The 16,368-nt window shown below is 35.3% G+C and overlaps 5 protein-coding genes and 1 long non-coding RNA gene across 6 annotated transcripts; 2 read left to right on the top strand and 4 right to left on the bottom strand.

Moving 5' to 3' along the window:
• Positions 1-805: 805 nt before the first annotated feature.
• LOC105221122 (uncharacterized) lies at positions 806-2,315 on the top strand. The gene has a single exon (XM_011197846.3). It carries the CDS (start codon positions 958-960, stop codon positions 1,651-1,653), a length of 696 nt encoding a protein of 231 aa, XP_011196148.1. The 5' UTR covers positions 806-957; the 3' UTR covers positions 1,654-2,315.
• Positions 2,316-4,774: 2,459 nt separating this feature from the next.
• Positions 4,775-10,441, bottom strand: LOC105221123 (adenosylhomocysteinase-like 1). The gene is made up of 2 exons (XM_011197847.3): positions 9,424-10,441; positions 4,775-6,482 (listed from the first exon to the last, which is right to left on the bottom strand). Exons 1-2 carry the CDS (start codon positions 9,907-9,909, stop codon positions 5,439-5,441), a joined length of 1,530 nt encoding a protein of 509 aa, XP_011196149.1. The 5' UTR covers positions 9,910-10,441; the 3' UTR covers positions 4,775-5,438.
• A 261-nt stretch (positions 10,442-10,702) lies between these two features.
• LOC105221124 (fez family zinc finger protein 2-like) lies at positions 10,703-12,886 on the bottom strand. Its single transcript, XM_011197849.3, has 6 exons — positions 12,662-12,886; positions 11,541-12,609; positions 11,400-11,483; positions 11,125-11,334; positions 10,909-11,052; positions 10,703-10,848 (listed from the first exon to the last, which is right to left on the bottom strand). The coding sequence occupies exons 1-6, from the start codon at positions 12,884-12,886 to the stop codon at positions 10,775-10,777; spliced, it is 1,806 nt and encodes a 601-aa protein (XP_011196151.2). The 3' UTR covers positions 10,703-10,774.
• On the top strand, positions 12,446-13,078 carry LOC128921603 (uncharacterized). Its single transcript, XR_008471034.1, has 2 exons — positions 12,446-12,587; positions 12,668-13,078. It is a non-coding gene; the product is annotated as an uncharacterized LOC128921603 (long non-coding RNA).
• A 233-nt stretch (positions 13,079-13,311) lies between these two features.
• LOC105221125 (uncharacterized) lies at positions 13,312-14,467 on the bottom strand. The gene is made up of 2 exons (XM_011197850.3): positions 14,197-14,467; positions 13,312-14,136 (listed from the first exon to the last, which is right to left on the bottom strand). Exons 1-2 carry the CDS (start codon positions 14,455-14,457, stop codon positions 13,513-13,515), a joined length of 885 nt encoding a protein of 294 aa, XP_011196152.1. The 5' UTR covers positions 14,458-14,467; the 3' UTR covers positions 13,312-13,512.
• LOC105221126 (small VCP/p97-interacting protein) lies at positions 14,360-15,794 on the bottom strand. Its single transcript, XM_011197851.3, has 3 exons — positions 15,628-15,794; positions 15,379-15,549; positions 14,360-15,318 (listed from the first exon to the last, which is right to left on the bottom strand). Exons 1-3 carry the CDS (start codon positions 15,691-15,693, stop codon positions 15,304-15,306), a joined length of 252 nt encoding a protein of 83 aa, XP_011196153.1. The 5' UTR covers positions 15,694-15,794; the 3' UTR covers positions 14,360-15,303.
• Positions 15,795-16,368: the final 574 nt, after the last annotated feature.

Here is a 16,368-nt window from a genome sequence, read left to right as displayed (position 1 = left end):
TCGTCCACGCTTCAGCGCCATACATCAGGACGGGAATAATGAGCGACTTATAGAGTTTGATTTTGGTTCGTCGAGAGAGGACTTTACTTTTCAATTGCCTACTCAGTCCAAAGTAGCACCTGTTGGCAAGAGTGATTCTGCGTTGGATTTCAAGGCTGACATTGTTGGTGTTGTTAATGCTGGTTCCCAGATAAACGAAATTATCTACAACTTCAAAGTTATGACTGTCAACAGTGACGTGGGAGCCAAGACGCGAGTGCGCTGACTGTTTGTTTGATGACAGGAGATATTTCGTCTTGTCCTCATTCACCACCAGACCCATACGCTTCGCTTCTTTATCTAGTCTGGAAAACGCAGAACAAACGGCGCGGTTGTTGCTTCCGATGATATCAATATCATCGGCATACGCCAGGAGCTGTACACTCTTGTAGAAGATTGTACCCTCTCTATTTAGTTCTGCAGCTCGTATTATTTTTTCCAGCAATAAGCTCGTATTATTTTTTCCAGCAATAAGCAATGTTACTAATTTTGTCAAATATAATGAATTCGACAGTCATTTGATTTAATATTCCCGAAATCAAGTTTAGTTATAGCAAAGTATTCCTGTTGCTGAGATTTACTAAACATTTATGAATACTTTATTGACTCTCATTTTTATGAAAAAAACACACAAAACGAAAGTAATAAATATGGAGCTGTAATTAATTAGCCACTGTATTTTTTCGTGCTACTATTTGCATCCCTGCAGAGTTTTGATTAAAATCGATCATTTTTAATCGGTTCTAAATGTTAAGACGCCGAATTTTTCTCGTTGCTTGTATCATTTCACGTTCTTTGCTTCACGTTTCGTTGAAAAAAATTGTTGCTGGTGCTGCTTCAAATTAAATTATTAAATATTGAAAAATAATAATATATAAAGTAAGGAAATTAATTAAACGTTAAGAAACATTGCGCAAAATGGCAGATATATCTACTGAAGATTTAAAAGCGGAAATTAATGCTATCCTCAAGACTGCAGACCTTTCGGTCGTTTCGGTGAAGAAAGTGCGCGAGCAAGTGGAGAAGAAACTTAACTGTTCGTTATTGAGTCGCAAAAAGGAGTTTGATAGCATTGTCATGGATTTCATAAATCAGCAACAAGAAGAGAGTGAAGCATCAGCAGAGGAGGAAGAAGAAGAAGAGCCATCATCCGAGGAAGAGGAGGTCGAAAAGAAAACGGCCAAAAAGCGCCCCCAACCAACTCAACGTAAGGCAACACCTAAACAAAAGAAGAAGCGGAAGTCTATTAATGGTTCCGACTCTGGATCTGAATCGGATGGTGGCTCGGACTCGGATTATGAAATGCCGAAAAAGAAGGGTCCAAAGAAGAAGGCTGGCGGTGGAGGTGCCGGTGGCGGTACTGGACGCAAATCTACAGGATTTACTCGCCCATATAATCTATCACCAGAGTTATCCGCCTTAATGGGTGCTGAATCATTACCACGTCATGTAGTAGTGAAGAAAGTATGGGCCATTATAAAAGAACGTAATTTATATGATCCTAAAAATAAACAATTCGCTATTTGCGACGATGAGCTAATGAAGGTGATGAAAGTCAAACGCTTCCGTACATTTGGCATGTTAAAACACTTAAAGCCACATTTTCTTGATTAAGTAGTCTGCGCTGAGATCGGTGGAAGCGGAGAAAAATAAAAAAACAACAACAGCAGATCTATTCCTTGAGATCGCAATATAGGAATATTACATGATATATTTTATTTTCGTAAAAAAACAAAAACAATTAACACGCTTCATACTCTAAAATAGTAGTACATGCTATGCAAGATTATAAATTTTAAGAGCTCTAATTTTTTGCAATTTCCCTGATATTGATTTATAAATATAACGGCTGCTTGAATGGGTCGAAAGCATTTTTCACTAAGTTTAAGTTAATGTTTGTACGTCTTGATTGTAAAGCATGCGTGTCGCACACGTATGAATATAAAAAGTAGAATTGGAAAAATTATAATGTAAACAATAATAATAGTTATAACAAGTGCGCGCCAAAATGACTATGTTTAATATGAATTTGAGATCTGATACGGAATTATCAATACTTTTTTATATTTAAAAAATACAGTAAGTGCATGGAAACGTCCACGATGGATACATGAATAGCGTAAAAGAAAGTTATTTTTAATTCACTTAATATATATGTTTGTACGTAACCATATTGAATACTTGAATACGGTTTAATCTTTGCAATAGAATTAAATTTTGGATTTATTGACAATTGAATTTGAAATAAAGCAAGACGTTTACAATTTTGAAAAGCATCACAACGGAGTTTTTCTATGTGTAATGTTAATAATTGTATATTTAAAGGAAATGCCTCAGAGAAATTTATTATCTCATATGCAGCATGTGTGAATTTAATACTGTGGACTTGAAATATTTAAGCTCGTATTTTTCCGAATGGCATTATGGTCTTGGTCCTTAACCTCTCCTTTATCATATCTACAATAATTCACGTTAATTAGAGAACCGTTGTTGTCCAATAACACCAGTTTACCTGAGTGTCGGAACTTTTTGGCTGCTATGATACGCAAAATATATTTTACGGACCATGATAATAAGTGAAAAATAAAAAAAAATTTAAACCAAAGATTGAAGGAGATTAACCTCATAGAGGAGGTCTTCTAGTATAAGTGTAAACAACATATTACACAAAATGCAGAAACCTAATTATTGAGAGAACGGACTATTATTTTGTTCAACTCTTTCAACCACGAATGGGATTTTACTAGAGATTTTGTCGGAAATTTTTCTGGAATAGATGTGCGTAACAGATTTGATAGAGCCATTTTATCTATTTTTTTCCTGAATAAAAATTGTATTTAATAATTTTTTGTTATTGTAATTCATAAACATCTCTAAAAAAATATAGGGAGCACCAATATAAAGGCGATTTGTCAGTTTTAAACTAATATAAAGGGGTTTTCAATAGGAACGCTACAAAAGTAGACGATAGGGACAGCAAACGACGCCATATTTGACTTTACTCTTCAGTAAGGTTTGCAATTTCATCATGGAAAGATATATTATCCAACGAGTCGAAATCATTAAAATTTACTACAGAAATTCGGAGTCAGTGGCCGCAACTTTAAGAGCGCTTCGTCCAATTTATGATCGTCATAATCGTCAGATCCGTCCTGTCAGATCAACAATTGAGCGTCTAGTGGAAAAATCTTAGTCCACAGGCACAATTCAAAATGTTTCGGAGCACTGAAACAAAGTGCCCGTAGTGTCGAGAATATTGCTGCCACTAGTGCATCAATTTTGGAAGACCCAAAGCGTTGTGCATCTCTGTGACGTCGTTGTGGCGAATTTTGCGATAAGATCTTGGCCTACATCCTTAGATGATCAAATTGACGCAAGAACTGAAGCCGCTTGACCACCAGAATCGTCGTATATTCGTGAATTGGGCTGAGCAACAACTAGAGAATTGTCCGGATTTTCATCGAAAAATCATCTTCAGCGATGAGGCTCATTTCGTCAAATAGCAAAATATGCGTTATTGGTCAGGACGCAATCCACACGTACTCCATGAGTCACAATTGCATCCCGAAAAAATTACCCTTTGGTGCGGTTTAAGGGCTGCCAGCGTCATTGAGCCGTACTTCTTCTGTGATGATCAAGACGGCACGTTACTGTGAATGAGAATCGCTACCGCTCAATGATAACCGAATATTTCCGCCCCAATTGGATGATATGGACTTGGACAATATGTGGTTCTAACAGGACGGCGTCACAAGCCACACAGCGAATGTCACAACCGATTTATTGAAAACCTTTTAGGTGAATGTTTTATCTAACGAAATGCGCCAGTCAATTGTCCGTATCGGCGGTGCGATTTGATGCCGTTACACTATTTCCTGTGGGACTATGTCACATCTATGGCCTATGCCAACAAGTCAGCGACGAGTGGGGAACTTCGTACTAATATCGAACGTGATATTGCAGCAGTATCGGGCGCTTTATGCTTGAAAATCGTCGAAAATTGCGTTCAGCGTGCCCGTGGTGGCCATGCAAAAGGTGAATCGAGTTCCATACATAATTGCATCGAATTACTTTCACAGGAATAAAGAATTTCACTAGTCTTTAGTTTTATTAAAAAAAACTTAGCACTCTTATTGTAAAACCCTTTATATGCTATTTTGCATTAATTTAGAAGAAATCAAAGAACATCAAAACTGCAATTATATTTTTCGAAAATTTCTAGGATCTATTGTATTTCTTTAAAAGCAATAAGAAGTGTGTTTTGATTAATTTTTTATTAAACTCTGCTTTATTTTTATAAACAATGTTTTGCTTTTCTCATAATACCTTATTTTTACACGCAAGTAAACTTCGTTTTATTGACGCTAAAAGACGTATTTAATACAACTGTATATGCAATAAATATAATAAGTACATTATTTAAAATAAAATTGGAATAGATTCACTAAAAGCTGCATAACTTGGTAGCAAGTTTGGTACAATTGTGCTAAATGCAAACAAAAATTTAATTTTTACTAGTATAAAGCAGCGAAAACTTTGAAATGTTAGTTTCGAGCTAAAATGCGATCAAATGTTAAATATTTATTTAAAAAAAACCATTGCTGGTCCAAGCCAAAGGTGACATTTCTCAAAGAGTATAATCAAACGTTGAAACAAGAATACTTTAAATGGAATTTACTTTTAAATTTGTTTGTTTGCATGCGGATTAATATTTCAATTGAACACTGCAGCAATACGATTTCGAGTTTTTAGTACAACTTTGCTTATACATATTTACTATTTGTTAGTGTTGTTGAATTATTTTGAATTGGTTGTCATGAAGCTCATTGTCATCTGTGGCGACGTGATAATGCTATTTCTATTTTATATTGATGTTTTATTACATCATTTTATAGGCAAGTGTTTCTTTCACCTCCATGAGGAGGTAAAGTTATTACTACTAACTAAAGTTCATGTTTTAGCTGTTTTTACATTGGGATTCGTTTGGAATTTCCTACAAAGCCTTATAAACTGCATGTATGCACATGTGAATGTGTCTGTATGTGTGTGTGCAAACTAAATGCTTGCAACTCGATTTTTTTACTTTGCTCTTATTTATTATTGTATACTCGTAATTATTGTTTTGCGGTGTTGTTGTTTTTGCCAGTATATTTGTGTTAGTTGCTTATAAGTGCTGCATTCAATTCTTTCTTTTTTTGTTTTAGTTCAATCTTATCCATTTATAGTACTTAAGCTCACAGCTTCAGCATTAACTTTAACATCAGCTGAAATACTTTCAAATTAGAATACTTTCGTTGGCAGTTTGCGCGCGCCCTCCAACTATTTTTCGTTATCACCATAATCCATCCCGTTAATTGCACAGCGCTTTTCCCCCGTGTTCTTAGCTTCAACATTTTCTTCTAGTATCTATAGTAGTTGGGCTTGAATGGCCCGGCTTTGTTGAGACCCATATATTTAGCCTGCTCGTCGCTTAACTCTGTTAGATGTGCATCGAAAGTGGGCAAGTGCAAGCTGGCCACATACTCGTCCATTTTCTTTGGCAGCAAGTATACGTCGGACTTGTAGCGACCGGGTGGTGCATTGAACAATTCGATAAGTGCGAGTGCCTGTGTGGCCGAAGTAATTGACACAGCGAACGACGGTATGCTGGAGCATGACAAATTGACGAGACGTCCCTCGGCTAAAAGTATGATGTACTTGCCCTCGGGCCAGATAATATGATCGACCTGAGAGCGTACCTTCTCCCACGTCAAATCCGGTGTACGTAGACCGTTCACATCGATTTCGGTATTGGAGTGACCCATGTTGCAGATAATACAACCGCTCTTCATTTTATCCATATGTTCGCGTACGACGACATTTTTATTTCCGGTCGCCGTGACCACAATGTCCACATTGCGTATCACCTCGTTCAGCTTGACCACGCGGAAGCCATCCATGCTGGCCTGCAGTGCACAAATCGGATCAATCTCGGTTATATATACAATGCAGCCTTGACCCTTTAATGCCTGTGCACAGCCCTTGCCGACATCACCGTAACCGCAAACCACTACCTGCTTGCCGCCGAACATAACGTCCGTTGAGCGTTTCAAGCTGTCGAGTATCGACTCTTTGCAGCTGTAGAGGTTGTCGAACTTGGTCTTTGTCACCGAATCGTTGACATTCATTGCAGGCACCGTTAGTTTACCAGCTTTCGACAATTGATACAAGCGATGCACACCGGTCACACTCTCCTCCACAATACCCTTCACGAGCTTGAACATTGTGGGGTATTTCTTCAGCATCAAATGTGTCGCATCGCCGCCATCATCCAATATCATATTCGGCTGCCAGCTCTCCGCATTCACACAACGATCGATGCACCACCAGAAATCCTCTTCCGTCTCGCCGCGCCATGCAAAGATGGGTATGTCTGCCTCTGCCAATGCGGCCGCAACTTCGTTCTGCAAAAAATAGTTTTGGGGGAGGAGAGAGAAGAGTAAACAATTAGCACTTTCTTTTAAAAATGGTTCAATTTGAATACCATAAAGTGGGCTAACAAAATTGTTTAATGGACTGTTGTGAAACGCTAATGAAGTCTATTAACACTTTTGTATATTTCTATTGTACGCAGAGCGAAGTGCTAAAAGAGCGTTTTGGACAATTTAAAACATTATTCAGCTTTTACGTGTAAATATATGTATGTATATATTTGTTTAGAATTCTTAAAATGCTTACAATGGATAACCGGTAATTCATGGTGTTGTTGTAGCGGTTTTCTTAAATTAGTTCGAATTCGCACTTAAAAAGGTTTTATTGTGGTAGAATGGTAACGTAAAACGAGGTTATAAAGTTAGTTCAAATTATGAAGGCATTTGGGGCAGGGTTTTTACTCCCAGCCTTACTCTCCTTCTCTTTTCCCTCTGAATTACTATAATTTATGGATTTTATTTTAGCTTATTCGCAAGTCTTTAAAATCGCATCCACCATATTGAATTTTGAAAAACCGACACCGAATTCGTAATTAGCGATTCCGAAAGCCCCAGAAAAAAAGCGTCCGCTATGTTGGATTCTTCATTTTGAATTTTGAAAAACCGGTAACGGAATTCTAATCAGTTACCCGGAAAAAGTAGCAAGTTTCAAGCGAAAGATACATGCTTTAAAATGTAAGATCTCATTGAGTCCTGAGCATCTATACAATTCATAAAAACGGGATATTTTCATTTTCAGTTTTTCAAAACAGTGAATTTCTCAAAAGTTATTTTTGTTTTCAGAACAATGGCACTGGATAACATAAGAATTTCAAACACAACAAAAGTACAACTCGAAAACGAAGAAACAGCTTGGAATATATGCAGCTTAAATATAAAGAGAATTGTTTGAGCATATTCTAAATTCAAGACAATTGTTGCACAATCGAATACTTTTAGGCGTTAATTAGCTTTTTAGTTTTACAAATATAAATTTTTATAGCTTAAACGTGAGATTTCTAGAAAAATATTTAGGTAGTAACTTTCCTATAAAATTTTAGAAATGTAAATTTTTGCATTTTTACATTTGAAGCCGAAAAAATAATCAATTTAGAATGAGTAAAACTGTATTTATGCATAATTAATGCGCAACCTACCAACCGCAAAAAAAAAATCGAGCAAAGGTTTATAAATAATGCTTGACACAATAAAAAGCGCTCAATTACTGTCTTAAACTTATCTACAACTTTATCGCGGTATATTTATTTTTTAGTTATTTACTATTTACCGAACATTAGGCATCACAAGTAATGGATACAGTTCAACGCAAACAACTTATTCTGACTAATATTTGCATTTTAAATATGTACATATATTACAAGGGTTCATACATATATACCGATTTATATACATACACACATACAAATATATGTACGTATATCAGTTTGGAGCGTGAACTAACGTGTTATCTGGTATTTAGTAACTTTTCATTAGCGCACTTGACAGTCCAAAAGGAACAAACAGATATATCTGGCAATCTATTATGAGATATGAAGATACATAGAAGCAATTGATTGGATTTTCTAGCTTTTTGCAGTAGCACAAGACGAGTGCTTAAGCGAAAAAAGACGAGTGCTGAAAGAAAAAAATATTTTATTTTATTTCATTTTGAACTGTTTGTTTTTTAATAACGCCAAAACTATAACTCTGGCAGGTGTTTAACGCTGATTTTTAATTTCGTATATCTAACATTCCATGACAAGAGTCAATCCGCTGGTGCCCTCAATTCTTGCATTTGAATGCAAAACTAAATTACATTTTTTCGCATGAGTACAGTCAACTACGTCAACTATATATTCTAGCATATAGGCTTGCATGCACAGTTATAATTATATGCATATACAGAGTTAGATATGCAATCCTACTGTATATGTGCACTCGCAACTGATTCAAACAAATTTTAAATTAAATTTAACTGACGTCATTTGCGTATGCAGCTGAGCTTTATATATGGAGTTTTTCGCTGAATATTCGATTTCAGCATATCAGATAAATGCTTAGGTGGCCAATTGTATGAAATTGAAATTGTCACTGTACACAAAGCAGCGCTAGTGTTTTATTTTACCGAACGTGAGTGTGTTGGAATTTACTCAATTATAAATCGTTTACAATCTTCTATTAAGTAAACAGCAATATCGTCTATTGCGGGCTGTTGTCATTGTGGGAAGGGCATTACGAAATGTATGTTCTTATGGTTCTTTAGGTGCTGAAGAGGAGCGGCATGTTTATTTGGTAAGCAATTTTGGACAAGTCATATGAGCTTAATTTTGATTTAAATTTTTAATACACGTACATACATATATATGTATAACTGTATGTGTGTATGTGCATTAATTTGTTTTCAGACAACATTGTAAATAGAAAATTTAAAAAGCAAGTCAATTAATATTGCATGTCACTTCTATTAGCCATTTCATGGGTTTCAACATATACATATGTACATTTGTACTAAAACTGCTTTAATATCGCTTTATCTGTAATGCATTTGTACACACTATATATATATTCATATACCCATGGCCTAAATTGGTATAAATAATGCAAACATAGTAATCATTCTAAGTCTAGGAAATTTGTATGTGATCATTAGTAATTTTTCCCTTCAAATATTGAAAACTATTTCAATAAAAGGTATGATCTATGTATATAAATTAAAGACAATACTTCTAGTGAATTTAAATATATTTTTTTCTAGATTTTTAATGATTTTGCGGTGGCAGTTGAAATTTGAAATATTTGTATATGTTTTAACTTCTATTTGCATATGTAATCAGCTTTGCTATATACACAAGTCATTTTACAGCAACCAACCCCTTCGTTAGAGAACAGCTGTTACGTACTATACGCTTTAATTCATATACTATACAATACTCACCTGCGTCGAGTATATATTGCATGCAGCCCAACGCACCGATGCACCCAACTCTACTAGAGTCTCAATGAGCACTGCAGTTTGCGCATTGATGTGCGTACAACCGACGATTTTCGCATCTTTTAGCGGTTTATCGTCGGCAGCGCGTTTCCTGAGTGCCATTATACCCGGCATCTCTTGTTCGGCTATTTCGATTTCACGCCGGCCAAACGCATGTTGACCGGCAATGTTACGCACACAAAAGTCCGAATTGCCTTTGGTATTCTTTTGGACTTTTTCGCGTGGCGGCACATCGTCACCATCATCCGAACTACTACCAGTATATGAGGCAGAGCTAAAGGAATCCGTAGAGGAAGCCGATAGAGAGCGACTACGATAACGACTGGTCTTTTTCAGTGCACTAGACTTATTGGGTGCAGTTGTGGCCACTTCTTGTTTATCTCCACTTGATCCTGGATCGGGCACAGGAGTGTCGGGCAGGTTGTTCATTTCGTGTTGCGACGTGGTTGTTGTTTTTATTGTGTTTGTTTTGTTGATATTGTGGATAAATTCCACAATATAAAAATATGTAAATTTACGTTGTTTGCGTTGGGGTGGTTGGATGGAGTGGCACGGAGTAAAACTAACTCCACTGATTGAATTTACAAAAATTACTAGATTGCAATTATCCGTATGCTATTCTCTGACGTTCACGTAATGCTCACGTGATGCAATTTTTATAGAGAATAGTTTTTTTTAGTGGATTTTGTCTCTTTTCGTATTGGATGCACTTTACTCCCCTCACAACTGTAATATCTTTCTATAGTTTGATGGTCTGCAATACGTAAGCCACTTTGTTGGTTCAATGCGTTTGACTGACAGTTTGCATCGAGTGCTTGAAATAAATTAGAAAAAGTCTAGGAAACTTTTCAAAAACACCAAAAGGAATAACAACACAATGGGCACAACCACGAATTACGGGTGTTTGTATTGTGAAGTTAATCAAATCAATTCGAACAAGTCGCTTGTAAAACAAAAACTAAATTAAATGTTGCTTCCAGAAGTCCTCTATTGAATCAGTGTATCGAACATCGAATGATAGAAGTAAGAAGAAGAGGTGTTAGCGATGCCAGACATTTGTGAAAAAATAAACATTGAATTTGCACAATGTTAATGCGACCATACAATATAGCACTGTTGTTACAACTTTGTTGGCATGATTTAATAAGCGACTTGTCGTATACCCTCCATGCCAGCTATTAGTTTAGTTAGTAGGTTACTTCCCAGAAATCATACATATATATAGGTGTATAAGTCAGTTTTATTTATAGATCAAGAATATTAATACAGATTTTATAAGCGGTTAGCAATAAGTTTATGAAGTAAATAACGATAATATATCTTTGTCAATGTTGCCTTCAGTCCGGTGTGGTAATACACGATCTAATTCTATAAAATTATGAGCTTTAATATATTATTTCCTCAAGTGTTCTTTATTTGAATACTCACTAAAGTGCGAATTATAGAGATGTCCGCTCTCCGAGTCGCCCTCTTCTTCGACCATGTTTCCATGATACTGTCGTTCATGCAGTAAAAGTAACTGTTGTTTTTGAAACGATTTATCACAAAATTTACAATAAAAAGTTTTATGAGCTGCAAAAATATTGTTATAAATGTTTGTTATCACATTTTAACCGACAATAAAAGTATATTTGAGTTACATACATATTCCATGTGCGTTTACATGGGTTGGATTTTCCAATCCAAATAGGTTTTTCGATTCCGTGCAATATGTTTTATGGTTTAATTGATGCCATTCATAATGTGATTCTTTCGTGAACTTTTGTCCACACAAATCGCAATTGAAAATCGTTTTATTATTATGTTTACTGTGGCCCCGCAAATGCAAGCGTAAACTTGAGCGTTGTGTGAAACCTGTGCGATTAAGTAAAATGCACGTTAAGTATATTTGTTATAACTACATATCAGAGTACACAAACCTTTTTGACATATTGAGCATTTAAAAGGTGTTGGGTCCTTGTGAGTCAACATGTGCTCCCTGCAAGCTGTTTGCTGGCGGTAACCTAAAATTTATATACAACAAATTATTAATTGATATACATATATAATGGTAAGCTTACGTTTTCCGCAGACATCGCAACAGAAAGGCTGCTCCTTTGTGTGTGTACGCTCATGGTTGATTTGATGAATTTTTTGATGGAATGACTTCTCGCAGAATTGGCACTGAAAACGTTTTTCACCGTGTTGCCGCACATGATACTGAAATCGCATTTGCGTGTAATTTTCGAATTTTTCATTACATATGTGGCATGTATATGTGGAAGTAAGATGAAAGTTTTTGTTGTGGCGTTGCAGATGTAGTTGACTGCGAAAATGTTTGCCGCATTGTTCACACTTAATAGAATCGAGGCGGCTATGTTTGTGTTTATGCTGGGACAGCTGAAAATTTGTTTTGAATCCTTTCGAGCATATATTGCAAATATATGGCTTTTCTTGTGGATGCATGCGTAAGCGATGTTCTTTTAATAAACAACGTTTAGGAAATATAGCCATGCAAATATTACATTGCAAAGGCTGACGCGGTGCGTAATTTGAGTCGTATGACATTGCATCTGTCTCAGTATCGGTAACTGTGCCTCCATCAGAGTCTTCATCTTCACTGCTACTGATAAAATTTAATGGATGCAAGATATCTGATGAAGGTCCACCACTTTGCAGATTGCTATTTAATTTCATTTCCGGATCTGATTCAGCTTTTAAATATTCCATTGTCTCCATGTCAATGGGTTCCGTATTCATTTCATCAAAAAGTGGTGGCGGTGTGCCCATAGAACTTTCGGCATATACTACTTCTTTATTGTGGCGAGGACTTAGTTGGCTCTTTGGACTTAAATGTGGCGAGTTCGGTGTTAAAACAGAGCGTTCGGGAGTCTCCGGTGATTCCTCTACTAAATCTTCGGGATTAAACAAACCAGGTCCTGGGGAAATACGTGACTCACTTTTTACGGATTCACCACGCGGTGATAAACGTCCCAAGCTGCCAGACTCAAGCAGAGTGTCAACATGGTTAATATAGGATTGTAAAAGCGTCTGCGTATCAAGACAAAGATTATGAAAATGTTTAACTCCGTTCAAACGTTCCAAACAGTCGTGACAAATCTGCTGCGGTAATCCATCATTTGGTTTAATCTACAAGAAAAAATTTATTAATTTCTCACTCTTTCTATTATAAAAAACTTACATTTAGTTTCCAAAGCAACAATTCGTCATACACATCTTTGATTTCGTCACTTACACGGAGCTCTGAAGCTTCATTGATAAACACAGTTTGAGACTCCTCCGTAGTTGCAAATATACGCTTAAATTGCAATTGCCCTTCACCATTATCAATCCTGCTACAAGTTCTACAAATACTTTCCAGAAATGTTTTGAGATCATTGCAAATATCCGAGAATGTCAAAGACATTTTGCAAACCGAGAAATATATAAAAGTTCTGCAGCAATCTACTCGTAAATGAAAATCGCCCAACAGATTCTACTATAATACAACTAGTGATGGGAATATTTTTAGTTTATGAGTAACCGGTATTAGGTTAGTATGTGTTCGGCAAATATTCACATTTAATTATCAACACAATAAATTAGTGAGAAAAATGTATTTAATGTTGTTTATTTATTTTGTTTTCTGCATTTTTGTGCCCAAAAACACTTTTTGATATTACCACAGGCAAAGTACTCACTCTTTTAGCAATTTGTAATCGGGTTAGTGGAAAAAACCCTACAAATACGCCCAGCTGTACGAACACCTGTTTTTTGTTGTCTTTTCATTCCGCACATTCCTCTACAATACGGAGTTGCCCATTTGGTTTAATTACATATGTTTATGGAAACTTTTAATTGGTTTTTAATTTTTATTATTAACATTCAACAATTTTTTTATTCATGAATATGTATATACATAGGTACATTAGAACTATAAATTTTGATATATATCTGTAACCCAATAAGGCGTGTAAATTTTTAATAAACATATTCGATTCTTAATTTTAGGTATTCACAATTTAAATGTTGCATCGTTGTTAAATTAAGGCTTTACATTCCCTCTTTATATCCACAGATCTCGACATCATTTTCATCTGTAATTAAATGAGCTTCCTGCAGTAAGCCCGCTTCGTACATTTGTGTATTATTTCGTTGCTTGACGGAAAAATTTGGGCCTTGTCTTGCATTCTGTTTGATGAAATCGACCACCAAATGATCGTCAACAACAGACATTTCTAAGCTTTTTCCCCAAGCCAATAGAGCGAGCGGTCTTTCCGGACTCAGAGCCTGCGAAGGTGTTATGATGTGACGGTATAAACAGGCACTAAGTGTGTTTTGTAATAATTTCACTTGACCACTGTACGCACAAGGATGGTAAAGCATTACAATAGCTCCACGAGAGAGTGATGAAAGATATCTTTGGGGAGGCATAAATATGTATGAACCATATTTTGGAACAATTGGACGGTAGGCACCATAAGTCGGTAATATCGTATCGTAAGTAATTGTTTCATTAAGGCACTTCACTGGTGGTACGTAGGCTGGTGGGATAAAGTACTCCATTCGCAATGCTTCACGCTTCATATTCGGCGTGTATAAAGTGCGATTCGCTAAACAGAGATGTTCAAAAGATTGTTTGACATCACTTGGATCATAATCGATTCCAATGTATTGCTGCAAATATATTATTTTAATTTTACTATCAATAATACATATATGTATTAATTAACATACCTTGCCATCATCACAAATTTCGGAGACCGTAAGTGGTTTATTATCGTGTGCATTTAGGTTCTGTCCATTTGTATAAGGTGGATAGGGAAACCATTTTCCTTTCCAGTCATCCTTTGGATGTGGTGGTCCAGGAAACCACTTACCTTTCCACGTTTCTACCGGGGTACTTTTTGTGGTCTTACGTTTCACAATAACACGCTTTCCAGATATTTCAACACTTATTAGTAATAAATAACAAAATAGTATAATTGGCTTAATCATAATTTCATTGGTGGCGTAAAGTAAAGTACTGAATGTAAAAGCGAGAAATGAAAACAATGACGACGTTTAAGAATATGTGGCACAGAGAATGTGATGACACTTAAAAGTTTGACAATTACTATTCTCGGCTTAAAGGGAGAACTTAAATGTTTTGTTTACCCACACATACATAAATACATAACATTGTGCCAACAAATTATTTGTATTATTATTCCAATAATAAGAATATTCATATTGTTCTGTTGGCTACTTACTGTTTTTAGTTATGACTCATAGGCAATATTTAAAATAGTAAATATTTATAGATCATAATTTATTATTTCCACAACAAATTGTTTACAAAGGTACAAAATTACAAAATGCAATGCAGACAAATATTTATTAAATACCTCGATTAGTTTTTGGTATTGTTTCATTATCTTTTAAGATTTATACGAATAATAATTAACAATTAATATGTGTATGAAATAACCGAATAAGTCGAGTAACATATAAACCGTAAATAATGTGCAAGTTCGATAATGAGCACGTTATACATATATGTTTATAAACATATGTATATATTAACAGATATTAATACTTTAGAACGCATACTAAGAATTAACAAAGCTAATACATTATTATGAATAAGAGTTTAAACAATAATTAACAATTTTGACAAACCATATGTGTTCTATCGTATCGATATTTTGATCTTAGAATAATTTTTTGGTATAACAATTATGTGTAAATATGTCTTTTAAAATGTAAACACTTTTGATACCAACAGAAATTTACGTATGTGAATACTTAGAATGGTACGCGCTTAAAGCTGTTAGTTCCTGAATTTCCCTTTGGAATTTTTACTTAATTTGCTTGCCACTGTAAAAAAAAATATTTCATGAGTACACACCAACGCATTATTTAAGTGAAATAGAATACCTTTAAAGCTGGTGCACCGCCACCTGTTCGTGCAGCCTCTTCTTCTCTTCTAGCTAGCTCCTCCGCACGTTGTTGTTGCCTGCGAACGCTGTCAGGATTTTTAATACCTCTATGCTCATTTTCTTCACGCCGTCGTTCCGCTGCTTCAAGTTGCTGACGACGTCGAGTTTCCTTTTGATACACAATTTATATTGTAATTGGAATTGTTGGCTGCCAAGGTTTACAAACTGAAAATTTTAGTTAACTTACCGGTGAAGGCATCAAGTTGGATGATTCCCCATTGCCTCCAAAACATGATGAGCACAAAGAACCCATTTTGTTAATATTATTTATTGAATTACGACTTTATTGTGGTATCAAATATTTATATTTTGTTACAACCAGTTTCTTTTGTACTGTCATTCGTCTAAATCAGCTGTTTGTTGGGTGGGTGGGTGTCATGCTCAATAGAGCAAAAGAAAACATATTTGGGGTATGTTTAGTGTATGAACTGATTGCTTAAGACCCAATAGGAAAACACCCAATTATTTTTAGAATTTATTGCCAATTGTTTAGTATTTTTTTATTCATTTTGCACAATATTTTTTATTATTATTTAAAAAAAATATACACTAAATATATAAATTATTATCTTAAGTAGTCAAAAATTCTTGAAAACGCTATAACATCGCGATTCCGATTTTCTAGGTTAAAAGGGCTTATAGAGTAGCCTATTCATGTAAAAATGATTTTTTTAGTTACTTAGCACACCCAAAGTTAAAAGATTTGTATTGTTTTGTACAATTAGGAGGAAAATGGGCGTTTTCAAATTTGGTAATGTGTCACTATTGTATCCGATAAATAGTATTTAATATATTAGAAAAAAGGATTGTTCGTGTAAGCACCACAATAAGAGTCAACAACTTCGTCATGAATTTATTTGACATTCTTCTTTGTTACTTTAACCATGCGTTCAAACATTGCTAAATTTTCTGCTGATAAACAAAATAA

This window comes from Zeugodacus cucurbitae, chromosome 4 (genome assembly GCF_028554725.1).
Source record: "Zeugodacus cucurbitae isolate PBARC_wt_2022May chromosome 4, idZeuCucr1.2, whole genome shotgun sequence".
NCBI lineage: Eukaryota > Metazoa > Arthropoda > Insecta > Diptera > Tephritidae > Zeugodacus > Zeugodacus cucurbitae.
This window is presented reverse-complemented; position numbering and strand designations above follow the sequence as displayed.

Excerpts from the sequence above, each read along its gene's own strand:
- LOC105221122 (XM_011197846.3), top strand. The coding sequence starts at position 958 with ATGGCAGATATATCTACTGAAGATTTAAAAGCGGAAATTAATGCTATC.
- LOC105221123 (XM_011197847.3), bottom strand. The coding sequence starts at position 9,909 with ATGAACAACCTGCCCGACACTCCTGTGCCCGATCCAGGATCAAGTGGA. Across the intron at positions 6,483-9,423 it reads GCAATATATACTCGACGCAG|AACGAAGTTGCGGCCGCATT; the intron begins GTGAGTATTGTA and ends TATTTTTTGCAG.
- LOC105221124 (XM_011197849.3), bottom strand. The coding sequence starts at position 12,886 with ATGTCTTTGACATTCTCGGATATTTGCAATGATCTCAAAACATTTCTG. Across the intron at positions 11,484-11,540 it reads TTGCGATGTCTGCGGAAAAC|GTTACCGCCAGCAAACAGCT; the intron begins GTAAGCTTACCA and ends TATAAATTTTAG. Across the intron at positions 11,053-11,124 it reads TGTAAACGCACATGGAATAT|CTCATAAAACTTTTTATTGT; the intron begins GTATGTAACTCA and ends ATATTTTTGCAG.
- LOC105221125 (XM_011197850.3), bottom strand. The coding sequence starts at position 14,457 with ATGATTAAGCCAATTATACTATTTTGTTATTTATTACTAATAAGTGTT. Across the intron at positions 14,137-14,196 it reads AAATTTGTGATGATGGCAAG|CAATACATTGGAATCGATTA; the intron begins GTATGTTAATTA and ends ATATATTTGCAG.
- LOC105221126 (XM_011197851.3), bottom strand. The coding sequence starts at position 15,693 with ATGGGTTCTTTGTGCTCATCATGTTTTGGAGGCAATGGGGAATCATCC. Across the intron at positions 15,550-15,627 it reads CCAACTTGATGCCTTCACCG|GAAACTCGACGTCGTCAGCA; the intron begins GTAAGTTAACTA and ends GTGTATCAAAAG.